This window comes from Seriola dumerili, unplaced genomic scaffold, assembly GCF_002260705.1.
Source record: "Seriola dumerili isolate Sdu_G_001 unplaced genomic scaffold, Sdu_1.0 BDQW01000035.1, whole genome shotgun sequence".
Taxonomy (NCBI): Eukaryota; Metazoa; Chordata; class Actinopteri; order Carangiformes; family Carangidae; genus Seriola; species Seriola dumerili.
In genome coordinates, this window is record NW_019174290.1 from 3182410 (window position 1) to 3205679 (window position 23270).

The following is a 23270-nucleotide window of genomic DNA, read 5'->3' on the forward strand; positions in this document are numbered from 1 at the left end:
AGTAAGGTGCAAAACTGCACAGTAAAGCACAAGATGACATCAAGATCATGTCACTAACGTGAATGTTTTTACCTGTTTTAGCGTTGATGCGGAAGAACTTCCCATCTGAGAGCAGGATGTAGGACAGCTGGGCGTTTTTCCCAGAGTCCTTATCCACAGCTCTGACTGTTCCTACCAGGCCTTGAGGCGACGACCCCTCTGATACGGTGAAGTAGTAGACCTCACTGCTGAACACTGGAGCGTTGTCATTGACGTCCAGCACCAGCACAATCACTGTGGCTGTAACCGTGGTGTTCGCCAGCGAGGCCTCCCTGGACGTGGCCGACACCCGAAAGCGATACACGGATTCTGTCTCGTAGTCCAGGTTTTGGGAGAGATACAACCATCCCGTCTTTGGGTGAACCCGAAACGGAGCAGGAGGGAACCCGGCTTCCGCCTCCAAGGAGTAGGTGAGTCCTGAGTTCAACATGTGAGCTCCGCGGGTCCGGTGCGCCCTCACCTGGATGACCCTCGAATCTTTACGGTATCCCTCGCCTATCTCCACCTGGTAGACTAAAGTCTCAAAGGCCAGGCTGTCCTCAGCAGTGGTGCGGTCCACGTTGACTGTGAGAGTCAGAACGGAGCTCAGGGAAAGTTCTCCTTCATCTTTAGCCACGACTTCCAGGCTGTACCTCTGCTGACGATCCACCTGTAAACTGCGGTTTAACGTCACCGTCCCGAGGTTGGGGTCAACAGCAAACGTACCATTCCTGCTACTTCTCAGGTAATAGCTCACCCTCCCGTTGGCACCACTGTCATAGTCATGCGCATGAGCGATGAACAACACGGTTCCTGGGAGGGTGTTCTGGGACACGGTGATGGTGTCACTGAGTTTGGCGAAGACAGGAATGTTGTCATTGATATCAGCGATAGTGATGTTGACTTGAGTGGTGCTGTAAACAGGAGACGTGTCAGTGTAGGACTGAAGAACCAGCAGCGCGTACGGCTGCGACTCGTGGTCCAGAGGTTTGATGTTGCTGATCAGGCCGGACTTCGGATGAACTGAGAACAAACCCTGAGGATCTCCAGAAGAGATTCGGTAGGATACAGATTCCCCAGAGTCTGAGAAGACAAAGAGTCTTTATTGATGAATGAACGACGAAACATTAAAGGGTTAGTTCACCTAGAATACAAACTGCATTTTTAAATTCCCTCACTTAACTTCAGTCGTGGTGCTCGCAGCAGTGAAAAGTGACAAATCAGCATCAGCGTATCATTTCAGTTACTTTATCTTAATTTTACACAAAATACAGTGTGTGCTACATATTAATCTTTATTGTGTTATATACTGTTTTGCACAAGAAATCAACATACTTTCCCGATTTATGCTAACAGGAAGTTGTATAATAATGCACCAGCAGATGGTCAATTAAACTGCACAAATCCATCCATACATCTACGATGCATACTGACTTTTGTGAGTAGGCTGTACCTTATATTCTCCCTTTTCCAGTGTGAACACACACACTACACACAGCGAGCTTCTTCCGTAGAACACACTGTCAACAGTTTTTTTTATTCAGAGTAACGTAAGGTGTTGAGAGATGAGCAATTTCTTTAGATCCAATTCACCTCTATCGTATTAGGGAAGAAGCAAAAATCTCAGAGACAGATATTTCAAAACTGTCAGACAACAAATGAAACCAAAACTACCTGCATGGCTAAGAACTGTAAGACGATTAAGATACTGTATCATTTAGTTCACTGAAAGTTAAGATTCAGAGAAGGGAGAATAGACAATATCATAGTTGAAGGTAAATGCAGTAACAAGAGGGAGTTGGTTTGGGAAAGTATTCTGTTGATATATTATAGTATGTACATATTGCTATATACGAGTGTGTGCAGGAACATAAGGATGTGCGTGAAGGTGAAGAAAAAAGTGACAAAAAAGAAAACAAATGGGATGAAAGGGAAAAAAAATGAAGTCTATTTACACTCTCTCTCCACATATTATCTCTATTTTTTGTGTTTCTGATGTATGTTTCATTATAAATTTACAGTTACGTGGTGGAGAAACATAGTACGTATAGAACATTAACACACACAGCTCACACACTCAGTAAAGCAACATTAAGTAATTACAGTGCAGGCCAGCAGATCCCGTTAATCCCTTCCAAGTGTTTGTGGCACCTCAACAGTGACAACAAACCTCTAGAAACAAGCAGAGAGCTTAACGGCGCCCGCCCCCTGTCAAACACGCCCAATTCTGTTGTTTCTACTTTAAGCTGAAGCGTTAATCTGCTAATTGACTAGATAACCTTAAATGACTGTCTAGTGTAGTGGAGTAGTTTAGCCGCTGAGGGGACTGAGTGGGGTTAGTGGCACATAACAAGTGGACTATGAAGGGATAATCCTGGAAAACATGGGAGCTGTGAAATCCCTCCAAAGAGAGAGGAGGCTGTATGGTTTATGATAAAATATTAAAAAAGAATAAAAATCTGCTTTATCTCCTTCACTCAGAATCCCGTTTTTCCTTTTCACATTTAAAATGTTGTTCACTTTTACCTACAACTACATCATGTAAAATCATACAAATTTAAATACTGATACAACAATAGATATCTTCATAATAACAATGACAAAAAAAAAAAAAAATCCTACTCCACTCCACGTTTATGAGAAGATTATCTTTGACCTGTAAGAACACCGACACAACATGTGGAACGATCGTCTCGGACCCCTTTATCATCTGTCATCTGCTCATGAGGCTAAGGAGGATTAAAGATTAAACCGCAGCACTCCTCTTTGCCTCTTCAAGTCTGCAAGGAGATTTGAGCAATGACAATGATCGCTCAATTGTTTTTGTCACAATCATCTGTCAGGACAAAGCCTGCTTTCCTGCAACATCCAGAGCTGGAGAAATTTGCTCTTTAAATCAGTTTAGTTAACTTCATTTCAAATAAAAAAATTTAGTTTGAATTGAACTGGGACCATGAGAAAAGTCAGTGTTATTATAAGTAAAAAAATACTGTGCATTTGCTTAGGCTCCTCCTACTTGTAAATCAGCTATAAGACTTGCTCTCAATGTGGCAACAAGAGTTTTTACATGAATTTCAAGACTAAGTGTTCATTTTTTTCACACCCACTCAACTGAAACTAAGTCTCAGAATCACCCGACAAGCATTTCTTACATTTCTTTTAACTACGAGAGGAAGCTTGAGTGCACAGACATGAAGAAGAAGTGACGTTGCTTTCAACTGGGTCACTGAGGCCATTTACAACACATGCTTTGCTGTTTTCCCCCCTCTCATAAAACAGCAGCCCCCCCCCAAAAAAACGACCCCCCCCCCCCCCCGACCCTCATAAAACATCAAGCCAGTTTCATTTTAATCAAGAATATGAAAAGAATCTTTTCCCTCACAGTCCCGGTGTTTTAACTCAGCCGGGTATGAGGCGACAGATCAGATATAAGTGCTCTTTTGTGGTTTAATATATTTATACCTCGCTGTGTGGAACCGACTCGGATCGTTCAGTCTACGGTAACATGAAGTTGCAATTAAACAGGATTGTGCAAAATTGAATTCTTTTGATCTAGAACAGTGTGTGTTAAATGTGGCTGCCATTTTAGTTGAATGTCCTAATTCTGAGTGTGTAATTTCATTTATGCTCATGAGAAACCTTCTTAGAAATCACCAACAAAAGATGCTCCTTATAACTGAGAATCATCAAGCCACAGTGTTTTCGTATGAATCCATCACCTGATGTGTACAATAAAGTAAATAAGCGGGACATGGCCCGGAAACACACACTCACCCGCTGGGTTTATGGCCTCCACCGTTCCCACAGAGGTCCCTGGCGGTGCATCCTCGGGCACAGTAAAGGTGTAGCGTGACCTCTGGAACACAGCTGGAGCCTGAGCGCTGCGTAAGACATTGATGGTGACCTCTGCGGGTCTGACCGAGGTCAAGCCCTCCCCATCCTGTGCTGTTATCGAGAGCTTCACGCCGGCTGCGCCCAGGTGGGTCAGAGTGGAGGACACGAAGAGCATCCCTACGGTGACAAGTTAAGTTTCAGTCATTAAGCTTTCCTCATTGAACCAGTTAAAAGTCTCATTGAAATTAGAGCAAAACTGGTTGATCGTTGCTTCCAGCTCCTTTAATGTGAGCATTTGCCGATTTTCAGTTTCTTATTACTGTAAACTGAATATTTTGGGTTTTGGATTGTTGGTTGAACAAAGCAAGGTATTTAAATACGTCATCTTGGGCTGGAAAATTATTCCAGGGATTATTAACTAATTTCTGGCATTTCACAGACTTTAAATAGAAAACCTTTGCCAGATACATTTATAATGAAAATAATTTAAAATTTAAAACTTCCTTTTAACGAATATCTGACCAAAAATATCTGGCTAAAAAACTCTATCAAAAAAATAAACTACAGACCAGCAATTCTGGACCAAAAGAGCACAAATAATATCCAGTTAAAATGTACATACATGTAATTTGAAGTTTCAATGACCATGAAAATAAATTAAAACAACTCTTTCCAACTATTTTCCAAGCTGATTGACTTAAAATGTCCTTTGTTTCTGGCTAAATTAGTACATCAGTAAGAACTAGGGCTGCACAATTAATCGAAATATAATTGAAATCGCATTATGGCCGAGTTCAATATCCAAATCACGGGCTCACTGCAATTTTTTTTGATGAAGGTAAAATGTGTCACAGCATTGTTGTGCATTGTTAGCACCATAAGCATTGTGGTCATTTTCTCCAGACATAAGGTGTCGTAAATTTACAGCAAAACAATACTGTGGAATCTCCCACAGGGAGCTCAGAGAATCAAAACTACTGTTGATAGCGTATCTGGTCATGTGCAGGTACAGCAACTTCACACCCTTAAAAGCAGCTTACAATGTTAACCTTTCTCTCTTTAGTTAAAATTTTATTCAGTGTGACATTGTGGCTTACCTTACTCTCTAAGCTTTGGGCTTTCTGCACCCCTCCTGCTGAGCAGTGACACCGCCAATCATATCAACGGGACTTACTTCGAGTAAGCAGTTGTTTATCCCCGAATACTGGGCATGCCAGTCACACAAGTTACTTACTGACGAGAGAGTGGATCTACGCCACAAGTCGCTGAAGCTTGAGACATCATCCAAACATGGTGTAAAAATACTGTGAGATACAACAGTCAAATGTTTTGCAAATCCCTGTGTTGCTGATTTGATTGTGACAGACTGACTGGCTGGAGAATGTACAAAGAGTAGATAGCTTAGGTATGGTGGCCCTGAGGGTCAAAACACAGCAGTATTTCACAAAACACATCAACAAATTGGGACAGACAAAGATGGGAAATGTTGCTTTTCAGAAACTGTTTTCTCTTTTGTGTTTTTGCCTCTCAGGGCCACCATACTTCCATGAGTTACAGAAAGATAGATAAATCAAGCTCAAGGAAATAACTTTGGCCCACAAATAACTTTAGGATCCACTGCACTGATCTTTTTAATCTTGGCAACGTATTTCCCTGTTTGAAAGAGCTGCAAGTTATTTGTTTTTTTGTTTTCTTTTCACTCCTTCAAACACAGAACAAAACGATAAAGCCGCTGATGATTCTGTGTATCTGTACCTAAATTCCTCACGCCTGCCTACCTGTTTGTTTATCCAGTGCGAACAAACTGGACATGTCACCGGGGAGGATATCGTAGGTGACCTGTCCAAACCTGCCGGAATCTCGGTCAGTGGCGATAACGTTGAGGATTTCTGTGCCGGGCTGTGCGTGGCTGCTGATGCTCATGGTGTACTCGTCGGGGTTGAACACCGGAGCGTTATCGTTCAAGTCTTCTATCTCAATGTGCACGTAGGTTTGAGCGCTCAGGCCTCCCTGAAAATGGAAAAGTAAGAAAGGAGCCTGTTAGGAGCCTGATCCTCTTTATGATCACTGTGCAGGAAGTCACTCATATGAAAAGCAAGGCCTGGTCTAGAGTATGCCGAAACAAATTATCAATCAAAGAAGCCACTCACTGGATCTTCAGCTTTGACCAGAATGTCGTGGACTGTCTGTCCCGCGTCGCGATCGATATCCTGAGAGACGCACAGCTCTCCAGTCTGGGGGTGGATTTGGAAGAGGGGGTGTTGGTCCTGCTTGTCAAAGCCATCAGACAAAGAGTAGAGCACTGTGCCAAAGTCTGGGCTGTCTGCATCTCTGGCAACAACCTAAAAGAAAAGAAAATTTAAAAAACCCAGAGTTGAAGATCTTAATCAACTAAAACACGATCATGAACATCTGAGAAGTCATAATGAAAAAACACAGACGGTGTGTTCAGTGTTCACCGTGAAGGTTGTATCTGAATTTCACAGATTAGATGTATTGCAACATCCTTTGACTGTAATTGCATAAAATGACTGACATCATCAAATAGCAGCCTTCAGACTGCCTGCTGTTGTCAACACAAGAGAACAATAAATCCTTTTATTTCAAAATAAAAGCTGCAGAGGATTTCCTCCTAAATTAAGTTGTTTGAATCTAACGAGCATCTGGTCAACACATCGGCACTGGGGACACGAATGGAGTCTGAATTATTATGTTTTTTTTTTTTTAAGACTTTAAATTTTGGATGAGAATGAAAACGTGTGAGGTAACTTCGTGTTCGTGTCAGAGTTGGTTTTTACTGTAGATAACTTTTCAGCCGGGTAATACTTCAAATAGAGATTCATCCTCAAAGAGTTCTCCCAAACCAAAAGGAGGCCACCACATTACTGTGCTTTGATCAAAGACACGGCTTTTAACTTTTACATGGAGCATAATCAACATCAAATATCTTCTTTCACTTTGTTGTGATTTATATTTAACTGTAGCCAAGATGAAAATAAATAATAGTAACAAATGTTTAACTTTCTATTAAAAAGTCAAATGACATCTAAATCTTTGAGAAGCTGGAACAAGTGACGTTTGGATAATCTTCGCTTGATAAATGGTTTCCAATGACTAGTAATTTCCCAGAATAGGTGTCCAGTAATTTTCTGACTAATTATTTCAGCTCCAAAGTTTCTATATATTAGTTTCCATATGTAGTATGTTTGATGCACTCATGTTGACAATTCATTCATTGATTATGCATAATGAAACTCATTCAGTATCTTTGTAGTATGTCATGCACCATGTAAAAGTGAAATTGTCAATGATTCCTTGTAACTGTAGATCTTTCATTAACAGTGCTGCGACACTGTAGTAACAGCATCATCTGCCTCTGTCGTAACTGAATCATTGTACTGTATTCTTGTTCCACCTGAAAAGGTCAACGCAATAAAAGCATTAAAAAAAAAAAACCCCATGATCAAAGGGTGAATGAGCGAGCGTCACTACGGCGGAAAAACAAGAGACAGCCACACCGCTGAGTGAAGACGCGTCTCAGATTCGACAGAGCTCTTTCATGTCTCCGTGAGCCCGTGACAGGAGACACACTTTACAGACCAACCGCTCACTTTCCAGTCATAAAGATGATATCACCTCAGGCTGCATGAACTCTGATCAGAGGAAGTCGTAGAGACACGGGTCAAGGTCTGATTAGACACATAAAACACCCCGGCATGCTTTGAGCTCACATTAGATCAGTGTGATTTTATGTAAGGTTACATGATCTGTAAAATATCACACATTAATATTCGGAGTCATGTTGAAAGAGTATTGCTTGAGCATCCTAATCATGGTCTGTTTCTTATTAATGATGGTTTTCGTACTGATCCGAAGCTGAGGCAGTGGAGAAGGTTATTTTATGGTTGTACAGCTGCCAAGAAAACAACTTTAAAATCCTGGATTTCTCATTATATCAATATAAAATCCTCCATAGCTGAGAGCAGGGATTCCATATTGAGGGACAAGGACAAGGACAATAATATACAATAATAACTGCATTAGTTTTGTTTGACTGCAGTCCTCCTGAAGGTCTCCTGTGTCTGTATTGTCTAGTGCCCTTCTGTTCGTTTTTGTTGACTCTTCTCTTTTGGCAATTGAAATAAATTTGAATGACATAAAAGTACATATCTATAAAATGATATTCATTGTTAGAGGGTTCATCATCTGTTTTCTGTTGCGTCAGTGTGAACTGCACAAACCACAAACCACACATGTACAGTTGCAGTGGCTAGATTTCTGAAGTCGCTTTTACTGTTACTCTTACTATTTACAAGTCTCCACTTCATCTGAGAATTTGCTGCTTTTCTTTTTTACTTAACAATACATTGAATATCTTTCGGTTTTGAACTGTTGAGGGACAGCACAAGCTAAATGTTTGTCACTATTTTGTTTGACTAAACTATTAATCTAAATAATGATACTGAATGAATGAATGAACGAATGGATGAATAATTAACAGATTAATCGATAATGAAAGCTGCCTCAGTAGCTTTCACTTTTCTTTTACCTCACTGGTTCACCATCCTGTTTCTGAGAAATGGTCACTATGACAAAACTCTTGAGGATTCGCTGTTGTCCATCACTTGCATATTAAAGGTGTATATGGAGCAACACCAATGTAACTGCATGTGTATAATCTCCTGTTCATGGAGGCTCTTTTAAAACAATTCCCAATTTATTTGATCACTTCCTTGTGACTCATTTTGCTTTGATCGAGTTCTTCACTTTCACACTCATGGTGTTTTGTTTTGCCATCGAACGAAAACTAAAGTAACACACACTCCAACGTTCAGCCTGGTGCTGGATCACTATACAGCAAGGAGACGTCACTGAAAAACTAATTTTACAATTCATTTTTTTGTCCATGTTGTCCATTAAATTTACAGAACTTGCAGTGGTAAACACAACTTCTTTTGTAATGGGCTTCAGCTTGTGCCAGGCAGCAGGAGTGTGGTACCAGGCATCACATCTGTCATGTCAAAGCCACAGTGCTGAACTGGAAAGGGTGTGCGTGCGTGTGTGTGTGTGTGTGTGTGCGTGCGTGTTGTGTGTGTTTAGGAGGAACACTGATGGCTTTGTGAATACAGACTGAAGGCTACTTTTGTCTTATGAGACGTACGAAAAAGGGACAGCAAAGACAGAGAGCACGAGATGTCGCATGTCCACAGTAGAGACTTGTTAAACTGCTCTGGTTCTTCTTTTCTTTTTTTTATACAACCAAGCTCGTTGATAAACTGTGTCACTGAGAGGAGTATCAAGTCCAGAGTAAAGCTGTCCACTGGACTGTGTCGTGGAGCAGCGGTACCATAATAATACCATATTACCATTTTAATAGTACGCAAAAGTGATTTTTGGTTGTCACATTAAAAGGTAAATGATCCAGTATTTCACAATAAAAGATCAGGGACTACAGTTTTGAATGTCTATGATGACTTCAACTAACATAGTGTCTCTTGTTTGTCTGAGCAGCCTCTGCCTCATCTGAATGGAGACCTACATTTCATACGTGTAGGCCTGAATAGGATGAGATAAAACTCGGGTCATTCGGCCTTCTTCTTCTTCTTCTTCTCTGTTCTTGAATGTAAACTGAATAAAAATAATAAAAAATAATAATTTTGTAAAGCAGAACTTTTTTCTTCTGCTGTGTCCAATAGTCTCACACTACATTAGATCTATATTATGAAAAAAAATTATCAAATTTATCAAAAAAATTGATTTTTCAGGACCCTGGATGACATCTTCAAAATAAAAAATTCCCCCAAAAAGGTCTTAAAACTATGCTGGGGTAGAGGCAGAAATCTCTGATCTTGGTCTGTGAGAACGTATGTTTTTGTAATTTGTGTGCACTGATCCTTTAAAAGGAAATATTATCCAACATACTTGTAAGAAGCAGCTTCCGGGGTCACTGTGCTCGGGTATGGACACGTTATACAGCTGCTGCTGGAACACCGGCTCGTTGTCATTGACATCCTCCACCAGCACAGTGACTGTAGCCGTGGATGACAGAGCTGGTTCTCCTCCATCTGTTGCCACCACCAGAAACCACACCTCCATCTGTGCCTCTCTGTCCAGAGATGCGGCTGTGGTGACAAGGCCCGACTCTGGGTCGATGCTGATCAGACTGTCCGGGCTGGACTTGAGGACGGAGTACCTGACGTCTGAGTTGACGCCTTCATCTGCATCTCGGGCCTGCATCTGGATTAGGGAGCTCCCCTGGGGAGCGTCCTCTGAGATGCTGATGACGTATACGTCTTTCTCAAACACCGGCTGGCAGTCATTGGTGTCGGCCACCTTCAGGAGGAAGACCGTCTCGCTGCTCAGGGGTGGGCTCCCAAAATCTGATGCTTGCACCTTCAGCTCATACAGATCTTTGTCTTCCCTGTCTAGCTCTGCGTTGACACACAAAGCGTACAGAAAATCATCTGTCTGCTTCAGGTTAAACTTCCCATCTCCTCCCTCAAGGGTGACAGTGACCCCCTCCTCCTCAAGGTCAGGGTCTGACACTGAAATCCGGGCGACATAGTCCCCAACTGCTGCTGCCTCTGACACCACCGCATCTCCCGTCTCACTGAGAAACAAGATGCTAATGGTGGGACTGTTGTCGTTGATGTTGAGCACTTTTACACCCACAAAAGTGCTGCTGTACTCAGGCTGAGCCCCGTTGTCACTCGCCCTGATGATCAACTCATGAAAAGCTTGGGACTCAAAATCAAGCGGCTTGTTGAGGTAAACCAGCCCTGTGGTTTCATTGATGGAGAAAACCTCATTGGGGTCACTCTGGCGCCTGTTGATCTCATAAGTTATTCTGCCATTGTCGCCCAGGTCCAGGTCTGTGGCGTGCACTTGACAAACGGCGGACATGACCGGAGCATCCTCAGGCACCGAGGTGTGATATTCAGTCTCACTGAACACAGGCGGATTATCGTTCTCATCCAGGACGTGGACGTTCACCTGAAGGGTCCCTGTCCTGGCCGGGATGCCGCCATCGAAGGCCTCAATGGTTAGGGAGTAATAGTCCAGTGTTTCTCTGTCTACTTTGCTATTAAGGATGAGATCCAGGGTCATGTGGTTCTCAGATCCGCTCCGATAATCCAGGTGGAACAACTCCCCCATCTCGCTCTCTGTGATCCTGTATCCCTGGGTACCAAACTCACCCACATCCTTGTCTTTAGCACCTTCAAGCTGAAACCGGCTCCCTGGGGGGCTCAGCTCTGATATTTCCAAGTCAACCACCCCTGAGGGGAACACAGGTGAATGGTCGTTCACGTCTTCCACCTCTAGTTTCACCTTGATCATCTCACCTGTGAGAGTGGCTGCAACGAATTCATACTTATCCCTGCTCTCTCTGTCCAGGATCACGGCTGTGGAGATGATCCCCGTGTCTGCGTCTATTTCCAGGTCTCTGAACACGTACGAGTCCCTGCTCTCTGAGATGAAGAATCCAGTACTTGGCTTCCTCAGCCCCGCGCCCAGATCTCCAACGATGGTTTTAGCGGGCAAGCCCTCTTTGACAGACAGCGTCAGGTTGAACACCTGTCCGAGTGACGGCGCGCAGAGCAGCCACAGGACGAGCGTCTGGAGGAGCCAAGCTGCGGCATTTTTGCGACCCATTCCTCCTTCACACATGACTCAAGAACTCTTCCTTTGAGAGTCCAATTAAGGCTACATATTTCCCTGCCAGACTCACACTGACCACTCACGTTTTAGAGGACTTTTCCAAACAAAACCAGGTAAACGCACGGTGCATTTTCGAGCGCGGGAAAGCAGCCCGCAGTCATTCCCCATCACAATATTTCAGCGGCTTATTGTTGCGTGATTTTGAAGACTTGGAGTCCACACATCCAGGAGCGCAAATCCCCTTTGGCTTCTTCTTCTTCTTCTTCTACACATCACTGCACCGAGTGGCCACAGAGTGCCAGCCGCGCCGCAGTTGAACACACCTCCTGGCAGGCGGCACGTCCCACGCTGATCGGCTCCATCTGTGGACCTGATTGCTTAAGATTTAATTAGGCCGGGAGATTACCTTCAGTGCCGCGTGCTGACAGGTGGCATAGTATGTTTGACCTGTGGGAGATCATAAAGGGAGAAGGAAAGTGGAGGAAATAAAGATAGAACTCGTGAGGAATCTATTCTTATCAGAAAGTCCAGCTAACTCAATCTATGATTTAAGTCTCCTTATTTTGGTGAAGTATATAGAAGAAATCCAATTTACTAAGCGGTTTAACGAGGTCCTTTTGGGGTTTGGCGCAAGGCCGTATAGTGTTAAAGTGGCTCCATCTACTGGTACAAATAAAAAGGGGAACTGCAGGTCCTGCGCAGTAGTGGAGCACTTGCAACAAACAAAATTTCAAGTAGGCCTAAGTCAAATAAGTGTCATAAAGATTTAGAGCAAGTGCAGTGATGAAATAAAAAAAAAAGAAATAAAAAAATTGCTGTTGAAAAAGACTTTGTTGTTGTCTAAATGAATAGAGTTTACACCTTTACAGACACATACATACATTTAAGTTATGATTTTTCCCCTCCTGTTTTTACTCTCCATTAATTGTTTAATTAGTATGTGTTTTTATGGAAATCAATCAGTTTGTCAACTAATTATTTCACTGTATGATGCATATAATAATAAAGCTTTCAATTTAAAATGATTTCACTCTAAATTGGTTAAATGTACTGTAGAAATGTGCACATTTAGTTTATAAACAGGAATATCATCTCTACAAGTAAAAGAAAACTGAGTAAACATAACAAAATAGAACATGTGTTCAAAATTACTTTTTAAAATTATTTTACATTCAGTGTTGCTGTAACATTGAATTTAAATAAAAAACAAATCAACTTTGACTATGTTGACTGAATGTGATATATGTCAAGTGTTTCTTTTCTCAAGTTCTCAAATATCTACATCTGAATGACATCATCTATTTTACTGAGCAAAAACAACACCAGATATAGAAAATGTTAACTTCTATATCAATGCATTTTCTCAGGATTCATTCCTTAGTCACAGCTCTATAGACGATTTGATTGTTATTGTGTGCCCCCGTTTTACTCCTGCAGGCCGTAGTAGCCACACCATGCGTCGTCCCACCGGTGCAAACAGGCACTGTAACCAGGCAACAGATGTAACCTGGGAACCACACCTGAGTAAACAAGCTGCATAACTACTGACTCTGCTTTTGTCTTGAGTTGGTTTGTTGAGCAAACTGAAAAAAAAATCTTGCCTCAGCAGCTTCACGCAGGATTATTTTCAGATCAACTTGAGTTGAAAAGAGATTTTTTTAAAAAATGCCGTCTCATATTATGCTCTCGTACCAGTGGGATGACCAGGCTCTTGTGAAAAAGATCTACGACCGGCTGAAAGATGATGGGCTGCCAGTGTGGATGGACATCGAAGGAGGGGTGACTGGGAACATCAACGATGCGTAAGTACAAAGGAATGTGGTTATATATGTTTTGACATATGTCTTTACATCTCGGATACACCATACATTATATACATATATTCACTCTTTAAACAAAAACCGTGTGTTTTGTTTTCAGCATGGCTGCAGGTGTGGAGGAGGCCGCAGTGATTTGTCCGGTCATGACCCCAGCTTACCAGGCGTCCCGTAGCTGTAAGAAGGAGCTCAACTACGCAGACAGCAGGGAGGTGATGATCGTGCCGGTCATGCTGGCCAAGAACTGGGAGGCCAGTGAGTGGCTGGGCCTGATCACTGCGGGCCTGCTGTGGGTGGACTTCAGGTGAGGAGCCGTCTGAAAGTGACAGGTGAAAAAAAGTTAACGCCCCTTCAAAGGGTTTGAGAGGATAAAGAAATAGTTTCAGTGAGAAGAGCATACTCCAAAATCATGTCATTGTAAATAACCATATGTAAATCTTATAATTGCGTTTTAATATCATGAAGATATTTCAGTATTCTGCTGTAGGAAGCCTTCACACCAAAAAAAAAAGGAATGACGCGTTGAAACAAACAATCTGCCGTTCATGCCGTCATCTTCTAGAGATGCAGAAAAGGATGAGGAGCTCTTTGAGATGTGCCTCAGGTCTCTGGAGGAGGAGATCATGTTTAACGCCGGTCACCTCCTGGCGGTGGAGGAAGCTCCCAGAGAAGAGGTGGATGAGCCGGAGCCGCCAAAACCCCGCCTGAAGAAGAAACCGGGCCGAGGCTTTCGCCATGGCCTCTCAAAGCTCTACATTCACGAATCAGGTACATATGGACACTGAACACCAACAATGCACTTCGAAATACCACTTAAACGACTGCTTTACTCAAATTACAGAAAAACAAAACTTCTCAGTCACCCAGAGCCACAAGGATTTTAGAGATACTGAGGCTCAGATTTAAATACATTCAATGCCTGAGAGGATAAATACCAGCTGTAAATAGCATCATTTGGTTTGATATGATGGAAATCTTAAGGATAAAAACTTTCAAATGGAGCAAATGGTCACAGAACATTCCCCCCCATTTCATTTCCTTGGTACTAGATAATATTATTCTTTTTAGGAAACATCTAAAGAAAACTATTAGGAAATTAGGAACCTGTAAAATAAATAATTATCATTATACAGTATATTAATATAAATATATACTTTTTTTTCATAGCCCTCTCCACTGTGCCAGGAATACAAAATTTGGTAGAAAATACTTTATAAACCTTTATTTATTCTATTAGCTGAATCTAAAAAATGGAAAAATTACATCTAAAAACTGTACAGGAATGTGTCTTTACTGACACAGGTGTTAAGAGTTGTTTTGAGAAACTAGTTCCAATGAAAACTGTTCACAGTGAAGTCTCTGGAACATTGTGTAAACCATCCAGTAACTAGAACATCATTTGTAAGAAGCTGTTGTTGAGGTTTTAAAAAGCTTTGGTGAGATATTATTTCTGTGTACTGGTGTGAAGCGATGTGCTCCTGAGACTTGCACACTGAAACCAAACTGCGTGGTTAACAACGCTAGCATAAATACAATCTGTTATTCTTAAAACAGTGTTATGCTTTCTCTTGCGTCATGACTCGTGTTTACAGATGAGCAGATAATCCACCCGACTAATGACAGCAGAAACACAGTGGAGCTCGATGAGACACCTGGAGATCACTGTCACTGGGAGGAGATCAAGGGTCACGGCTGTAAATACTACAGGAACATTGTGACTAACAGATACCTGGGTACGTACAGAAATTCATCAGGAATGTGAAAAATGTGGTCTTTATTAAATGGAGCAAAATAAATTTCACATTGCAAGCCAGAAAAAAAAGGGGGCAATGTTTGTTTCCAAGCCTGTACAACTCTCGAGTCAATACAAAATAATATTTTTTTCTACCACTTTTTCAACGCGCCGTCTCTCCCTCTGCAGGGTTTGACCCGAGCAGGAACGAGGTCCACTCCGAGGCCAGTCCTTCTGTGTCTGAGGAGTGGCTGCTTTTGGTGGACGAGACAGACCAGAGCCACCAGAGGGCCGTCATTATCAAGAACAAACACTCGGGGAGGTTCCTGGCCGTGCAAAACGGCCACCTCACTGGACTAACATCGTATAATCAAGACTGCAAGTGGTTTTTAGAATAAAGCAGACTAATCGATTCTTTTTTTAAAAGACGTGGTCGCCTCTGTCAAAGACACATTTGTTATGAAGAAATCTGCCTCATGAAAAAGCACTAAACAACCATAATTTGATGGGTGTATCTAATAACAGGAAGTTTGGTAGAAATAAAATTCAAGATTTAATTTTGTTACAACGACAAGAGCAACAAATAAAAAATAAAAAAAAATCCTTAGAATCTTTTTCTCTTGAGGATCTCTGGTTTCCAGTTGATGGGATGGCTTTCTTCCGTCTGCAAGAAAGAAAAACAAAAAACAGATTTATCAAATTATCTGGGAACTAGCACAGAAATATAAATCAACTTCAAATATGATGGTGAAACTTACAGCAGTGTCGTCCTCTTTGTATACTTTAATGGTCTTGTCGGCCTCGGCGGTGATCAATCTGCTTTCGGAGTGGTCGAACAAGCAGGCAAAGATGCCCGACTCACTGTCCAGAGATCCAGGCTGCACAGCTGCATGAATCCTCTGGAAGTTGTAGCCCGTCCTCCAATCCCACATGTGGATGGTTCCGTTGTCAGCTAAAGAGAAAACACAAATGTGTGTGTGATGAGTCTGTGTTCCTGATGCAATAATGTAGCCGCACCTGTATAATCAAGTCAACACTGACTCAAATAAAAATATATACTGACTCAAACGTCTATTATCTGTGTGAAAAAAATGTACTTTATGGGAGGAAAACAACGATGTAGGTAGTTATTAATACCTCCAGACACCAACACGCCATCGGAGTTAACAGCCAGAGTGTTGATAATAGCGTTGTGGCCTGACAGGTTCTGGATGAAGTTGCCATCTGGGAACATCCACTGCTTGATGTTGTCAGCAGAACCAGACGCAAACGTGTATCTGTAAAAAACAAAAAAACAAAAGAGGAAATAAACAAACTCTTTTTGTTTCTGTCATGGTGTCACTGAAGCATTTTGAACCCCTGGTGTCGAACGTCTTACTGTGCCTGGTAACCATGTCATTCCAGTACAACTGCCACAAATGATTATATTCATTATTACTTAACCTGATTCTTTAGTTTTGGATTAATCTTGTAGACTACAAAAGAAATGTCCATAAGAAGTTTCAAGAGCCCATACTGTCTGAACAAAAATCCTAAATTTATTCTATTGAGAATGATAATAAAACAGAGAAGGACGGAGGCCAGCAAACATTTGACATATTAACCTGACATACGATTAGCAACAATTAATCGCATTTTACTGGATTCATTAATTTCCAGTTGAGTGACTATTAAGTGACTAATAAATTCAGCACTACACTTACTACACAACACACTAGGTGTTAACTTACTGTCTGGGGTGCATCACCAGAGTTCGGACGGACTTCTTGTGGTTGGTCAATGTCGCTCTGGTTTTTCCAGCGATCAAATCCCACAGCCTGATTGTTGAATCGTGGCTGCCTGCAAGAAGTGTACGGGTCGCCAGTCAGGGATTATGGTGAAAACAGAGCTATTGAGCAACCAACTACAGAGTGGAGACAGCAGCAATACCAGATCAAACTGAATGATATGGTTGATATTCTTAGATAGTTGTAAAATGTATTTACCCGTGATGATTTGTGGCTCTGCAGCTTGGCATCTCACTGTGGCCACAGTGTTGGTGTGGCCGGTTAGTGTGTGCACGTTAGCTTTTGTCCTGATGTCCCACACCTGTGTGGATAGAAAGGAAAACCAATTGGTCCTTGATGTCTCATTACTTGAACATGACATTTAAAACATATTCAACAGCAATAGGACTTTAGGACTTTATACTACAACTTGAATGGACTGAACAGAAAGTTACACCGGTCACATGACTCAACTGAACACTACATTTCCTCTTTCATGAAACAGGAGACACTAATGCTGTTTGAACTTGAGAGCACAGCACATACGAGTATACTAAGTGAAAATGCAGGTCTCTGTTCAGCTCAGGGCAGAATGAGTGCGCTGCTCATTACTGAAGTATTGTTTTATTGTTCTATAAGTGGTAAAACGTGGCAGATGCAGATATCAGAAGTTCATTCGTGCTCATTCATGCCTATCATGAAGACCTGAAGACAAACCACGGCCTGGAAATCACAAAACTGTCTGACAATTTTTTAATTCCACTTAACTTTTATCAACATGGTCTGACTCACTTATGATACTGCCAATGAAAATATAAAATCCAACTTTAAAATAAACGTTCCTCCTCGTTCTGATCAAGGAACACAAACTGTGTGTATGACCCGTCTTTTCAAATAGACACTGAACCTGACACATGAAATTTCTTCATTTCAACACTTCACCCATACATTCAGCACAGGACACGCAGAGTACAGTTTACCCTTGCTGTGGCATCCCTGCTGCACGTCACCAACACATCAATGGTTGGATGTAGATCTAGGTCATACACGGCGCTCAGGTGCCCGTGGTAATGCCTGATGACCTAAAACACAGATTTATATTATTGGGAGACATTGAAAAAAAATACCACAAATGCAACATCACATACCACAAACGTCTCATTATACGACCCATTCAAAGTTTTAAAGTGAATCCCTCTGAATAATCTCATTACAAGGGTTCTACCTTGTTGTACTCCAGATCCCAACATTTGACCTGCTTGTCTTCACCACAAGAGAACAGGTAGGGACTGCGGCTGCTGACCGCCACACCACGCACTGTACTGATGTGTCCGGTCAGGGAGAGTTTTAGCTTCCCACTGGCCAAGTCCCAGATCTGTCACGAAAAACAGCAGTCCAGTCATATTAGGATCATTATAGAAAACCGCCGCAATAAGGTGACAGGAAGGACGTCATCAGGAAAGCTGAAGAACAAAGGATGTGGCTGAAAGTGTCAAAGCGTCGGAGAGAGAAGGTCCGAAAGGAGCTTTGACGCTTATGCTATTGTAACTTTCATAACTAATTTATCTAAATATCAAACATGGTGGTTACACAATCAAAAATGACAAAGATGACCAAAGGTTGGGCTTTCTGCATAATGTGTTATTATTTGTGACAGTCTATACACAGAGTAATTAATCAATGAAACAACCGAGAGAGAAAGTAATTGTTATCTTCTACTTTACTCACCTTTATGGTTCTGTCAGCTGACCCTGTGACAAACCACTGATTCCCTGGTTCCACAGCGATGGACCTCACCCAGCCAAGGTGACCACTGATGACCTATCGGACGAAACGCACTGCTGTTAAAAACAACACAGGGCACATTCCAGATGCAGACTTCACCTGGGTGAAATCAAAGAAATCACCACGTAAACTGGGGAAAGTATCTGTAGCTACCCGAAACAGTTTCCATGGTGGATGCCACTGGGGTTTGGGCATGGTTGGCGCTTTCCTCATGAGTGCAGAATTTCTGGTGCCGCCTCCTTCCATGAGCGACTGAAAATAAATGATTTATGATTAGCTCTGTACTTCTTCCAGGGATATTTTACGGCCAGGATAAACAAGATATCACATCAACTGCACGTGGAAATCCTCTGCGACCTACCACGGCGGTGGAGTGAGGGTGAGATCTCTCTATTCCTCCTGCGTGTCGATGGATGTCACCAACACTGGCTGCTGTGCGGCTCGCGTCCTGCCTGTCATTCAACAAATAAAACTGATTATTGTTAAGGTTTACATGTGAGAAATTGTGCCAAATCCCGAAAAAGTATTATTACTGAACTTCTCCACTGTGGTGGAGGATAAAGGTTTACCTGGCTTGTGAGGGTGGCAAAGCCAATGCCATGGAGTGGATCCCTCCATCACTGGGATTCCTGTGCATCTTTGTGTCGGTAGTCAAGGCCACTCCTGTTGAATGAAATACTGATGTGATACTGGCAACACTGGTGCAGTTCAGTGAATGGGCGTGGAAAACTCAGAAACATGCAACTTGGTTAAAATAAGAGCATCGCACATACCAGGTCCAGAGGGGTAGGCATGTGTCCCGGTGATCAGGTATTCTGGGTCATCTTCCAAGACACATTAAAAATAGATACATTAGTGAGAGAAAAAAAAAAAAAAACACCTTTATACAAGAAACTTAAAAAATCAGCTCAAATAAACTACAACTGTGTCTGGAGGGATCAGCTGGTTTTGTGTGACTTTGAGGGAATACCAGCAACTATTTTTCATGTGACATTCACATTACACTTTGTAATAAACTATTTATCTCAATGAGTTTTTAAGCAATCTAATGCGATCATATTGTAGTTAGCATGCAGAGTTAATTTCCTCCTCACCTGGCTGTGTGTAGCTCTGGTGGCTTTGCATGCTGCCTGAAAGAAGTGACACTCTGTCTTTGCATTCCTTCAGGACAGGCATGTGTAAGACTGCTCCATACTCCGCTTTCAGTTTCACATCCATCTTTACCTTGTGGCTGCAAATACAGGAGACAAAGATGCATCTTTTTTTTACCGCTTCAAAATAACACATGCAACCAATCCAGTGAATGAGCACTATCATAGCGATAATATGATCTTGTCATGTTGTTATTTTACAGGCCAAAACATGAATTCTTACTGTAAATATGAAGACTTCTGCCTGATGTAATGCATAACACTGGTGCACAGTTCATTGCTATGAACATCAGTTAGATTATTGGCCGAGGAGTGGACAATATAGATCAAATCTTCTCTCATAGCACATATTACTTAATATCACAATACTTAATGATATAATTTGATTAGGGCTACAACTAAAATGTATTTTCATTAGTGATTAACCTGCCAATTTTTTCACATCAGGACTTCTCATAGCCCAAGATGATGTCTTCAGATATCTCGCTTTGTTCAACCAAAAATCCAAAGATATTCAGTTTACTGTGATATGTGACAAAGAAAAGCAGCAACGTTCTTTCATTTCAGAAGCTGGAACCAGAGAATGTTTATCATAGTTTCATTTTTTTTTCATGAAAAATTATTGAAATAATCAATCAATTAATAGTTTCAGCTCTAGTATTGATTTATAATAAATAAACAATAGAAAAATGATCGGTTTTACCAAGTACTGACTTACTAGGCTGCCAATTTTGTCCTGTTTGTTAAGTTGGTGAAATAAAAAGGATCAATTCATTAACATTTGAAGAAATGCTCAAGTTTGCAGGGGTTGTATTTACTTCTTTTCACTTCTCCAATCAACAAGTTACGTAATTTGCCCAGTGATGCCCAAACTTTTCCATAAAACTGTATTTCATTACACCACACACCCTCTAGTTTCTTTGCAAGCATACAAACTCTCATCATTTGGTCTTGTTTCACAGAAGTCAGTCAGAAGACTGAAATTTCTGCTACTCGACATTATTTTCCATAATAAGATCCTAAACATCATATGGTCTCTGTACCGCCCAGGCAGGTACTCAGAAAAGGGTTAGCACAGCAAAAGCCCCCAACATCAATATTATTAATCCAGTAGTAACTAAAGTTAACACATAGATGTAGTGGGGTATAAAGTAAGGTATTTACCTCTGGGCTGTGGAGGAGTATAGGTATATAGTCGCATAAAATAGAAATACTCCAGTAAAGTACAAATAGTAGAGACCGATGAGAGTTTTAAAACCAGTGTAAGATTTGCGAACCCTTTACTGTACAGTAAGAAACAATAACGTTAAAGATGTTCTGCTGCTGATTTTAATGTAAATCGCCAGATTTACCTTTCATCGTCCAGTGCGATGGATTTCGCATGGTCGGACACAAACATATCATGGGTCCTTTTGAGAGACCTGAAGACCAGAGTGTGGACCGAGTGCTTCTGGACATCCTGTGAAAGAAGAGATGTGTTTTAAAAAAAAAAATACCGTAATTAACATCACAAAGACGGTGACCTTTTAAAGTTTCCCAATCCTTTTGCTGTATGTTATCCAAACAACAAAACGTAACGTTAACGCAACGCGTTCCAGTAAATAGCCGGACCCAACCCAGTGGCTTTCCGTGCGGTAGCGTCTGAGCGGGAGCAGAGAAAAAGCCACGAGAGGACTTCAAACATCGACCTACCTCAGACATTGTGGTGATAAATATCCTGATATGACACGGCAGCTGAAGAAATAACTATTTTCAGTAAATTTCTCTTGGCCACACTCGAAAATATATCACAAGCGTGAAAACATGACCACCACCACTACAAACTGACGAATGAATGCTCCGGAAGTAAACAACACCAAAAGCAGTAGCTGGTAATTTGTTAGCGCCACCTGTCGGCCAGGAAGGCAAGCTGCAATTCTGTTAAAAATTAACTTTCTTTTCCACTTTTCCACAAGAAAATCTAAATGTCAACATTCTGCATTTTCACAAATTATATATTAATACAATGGATGTAATTTGAGTGAGTGTAACTTGTGACCACAGGCCATAACTTGGTTTTCCTGCCTTGTGTACCAGGTCATTCATGTTTGCCTAACAAAGCACGTGGATCAATGGTTTTCCAATCCTTCAGTGCCAAGTAAATGTAGTCCACCCATTTAGTGAAAAGTGTGTGGGTTCCCATGTTGTGGCATAATAGGACTAGGTCCAAACAATCCTTTTTAGGATAGAATTCTCAAAAACAACAACTGACCTTGGGGACTTTTAGGAGTGGGGAGGCAGTGGGGCTTTTGTGCAAATAACCAGTGTTAGGCCATGCAAAGGCATTTATCATCTTGGCACAACCATCTACAATGAGCAAGATGGAATTTGGACTCTACCAGTAGCTATCGATGATGCACGGGGACAAGTACTAACAGTACACAATGCAAAGTAAATAAGTGTCCAAATGTGAATCACAATACAGATTACAACCATACTGTTCTAAAAAGAACTCTACCAGTGTAATAGTTGTTTGGGTGTCTGTTGTAATACTGAAAATGTAACTATAGTGCAGTGCAGTTAGTCTTACAAGATTTTATTGCAGCTGAAACAGTTTTTCTGAGCTCAGTCCTGGAAAAGTGAGCACGGGTCGTTTTTATTTAATGTAAAAAACCTGTATTGGCTAATTAAGTGCAACCTTGAGCTTTTAGTGAGGAAAATAAATACCACATAATAAAAACCACATGTAAATTATTTAATTACATACTTCTCAAATCTATACTGGAATGTTTCCAAGTGGCCTTTAGAAGTGCTTTGAGGATCACTGCCCTGGTCAATATTTTTTAATTATTAATTTTATGGTGACAAAGGGCTGCTGATGGATTGCATTTTGCTGCTTCTAAAGCAAATAGATTTTAGCCAGGCTGCTTTTAATTTGTTTAAAATGTTCTCTGTGGAGCCAAATCACTCATTAATCAAACAGCTGAAACAAAATATGCTGCTATTTTGCCATGCTTGTGTGTCCGTGTGTGGAAGTGTGTTATCTATAAGAATATGACCTGGTGTCAGTTAGCTAGAAACCCCTGTAGACTGTGATGAAATCCAAGTCATAGGTTCTGTACTAAATACTACATTTGAGAAACAAATAGTTTTAATGATTGTTGACACTGGTGTTTTTTGTGTTGTACACCCTAAGCAAATGAAATGGACAAAATATTTATATTTAAGATGATATTTATTTGAGGGCTGTGCACCGCATTACATACAGTCGTATACTTATGGTGTATTATGACAAAACATTTGAAAGTATTGCAGAGTTAATTCAGACACATATCTTGTGTTAGCTTTCCCGATTATTTCTTTTTTAGTTTCATCTCCATATTGTTTTATAAAACAGCTGTTTGAAATATGGACTTCACAAGGTAGGTGTTTCCAAACTGGTGCCAATTGAGTCCAAATGACAAACCATATCTGGTAAAGAAAATACATTTATGTAGTGCTAAAAACAACACTGAAGAAGGAAGGGAAA

General features: G+C 41.3%; 3 protein-coding genes across 3 annotated transcripts in view; 1 reads left to right on the plus strand and 2 right to left on the minus strand.

Annotated features, from left to right (window-relative positions):
- Positions 1 to 11505, minus strand: part of dchs2 (dachsous cadherin-related 2) — a 31317-nt gene extending 19812 nt beyond the window's left edge. The window contains exons 1-5 of the mRNA XM_022738081.1: positions 9775 to 11505; positions 6003 to 6194; positions 5631 to 5862; positions 3793 to 4029; positions 73 to 1101 (exon numbers count right to left, since the gene is read on the minus strand). Coding sequence (XP_022593802.1) covers positions 73 to 1101; positions 3793 to 4029; positions 5631 to 5862; positions 6003 to 6194; positions 9775 to 11505 — 3421 coding nt within the window. The remainder of the gene's footprint in view (positions 1 to 72; positions 1102 to 3792; positions 4030 to 5630; positions 5863 to 6002; positions 6195 to 9774) is intronic.
- A 1519-nt stretch (positions 11506 to 13024) lies between these two features.
- Positions 13025 to 15110, plus strand: LOC111216749. Its single transcript, XM_022738376.1, has 4 exons — positions 13025 to 13313; positions 13432 to 13632; positions 13891 to 14096; positions 14921 to 15110. The coding sequence occupies exons 1-4, from the start codon at positions 13177 to 13179 to the stop codon at positions 15088 to 15090; spliced, it is 714 nt and encodes a 237-aa protein (XP_022594097.1). The 5' UTR covers positions 13025 to 13176; the 3' UTR covers positions 15091 to 15110.
- On the minus strand, positions 15084 to 21589 carry plrg1 (pleiotropic regulator 1). The gene is made up of 15 exons (XM_022738209.1): positions 21455 to 21589; positions 21115 to 21221; positions 19706 to 19842; positions 19385 to 19435; positions 19181 to 19274; positions 18973 to 19063; positions 18765 to 18863; positions 18555 to 18647; positions 18052 to 18201; positions 17807 to 17908; positions 17046 to 17148; positions 16791 to 16899; positions 16198 to 16337; positions 15819 to 16012; positions 15084 to 15724 (listed from the first exon to the last, which is right to left on the minus strand). The coding sequence occupies exons 1-15, from the start codon at positions 21461 to 21463 to the stop codon at positions 15665 to 15667; spliced, it is 1539 nt and encodes a 512-aa protein (XP_022593930.1). The 5' UTR covers positions 21464 to 21589; the 3' UTR covers positions 15084 to 15664.
- Between the last annotated feature and the right edge of the window lie 1681 nt (positions 21590 to 23270).

Excerpts from the sequence above, each read along its gene's own strand:
- LOC111216749 (XM_022738376.1), top strand. The coding sequence starts at position 13,177 with ATGCCGTCTCATATTATGCTCTCGTACCAGTGGGATGACCAGGCTCTT. Across the intron at positions 13,314-13,431 it reads ACTGGGAACATCAACGATGC|CATGGCTGCAGGTGTGGAGG; the intron begins GTAAGTACAAAG and ends TTTTGTTTTCAG. Across the intron at positions 13,633-13,890 it reads CTGCTGTGGGTGGACTTCAG|AGATGCAGAAAAGGATGAGG; the intron begins GTGAGGAGCCGT and ends GTCATCTTCTAG.
- plrg1 (XM_022738209.1), bottom strand. Across the intron at positions 17,909-18,051 it reads GGGATCTGGAGTACAACAAG|GTCATCAGGCATTACCACGG; the intron begins GTAGAACCCTTG and ends TCTGTGTTTTAG. Across the intron at positions 15,725-15,818 it reads ACAAAGAGGACGACACTGCT|ACGGAAGAAAGCCATCCCAT; the intron begins GTAAGTTTCACC and ends TCTTTCTTGCAG.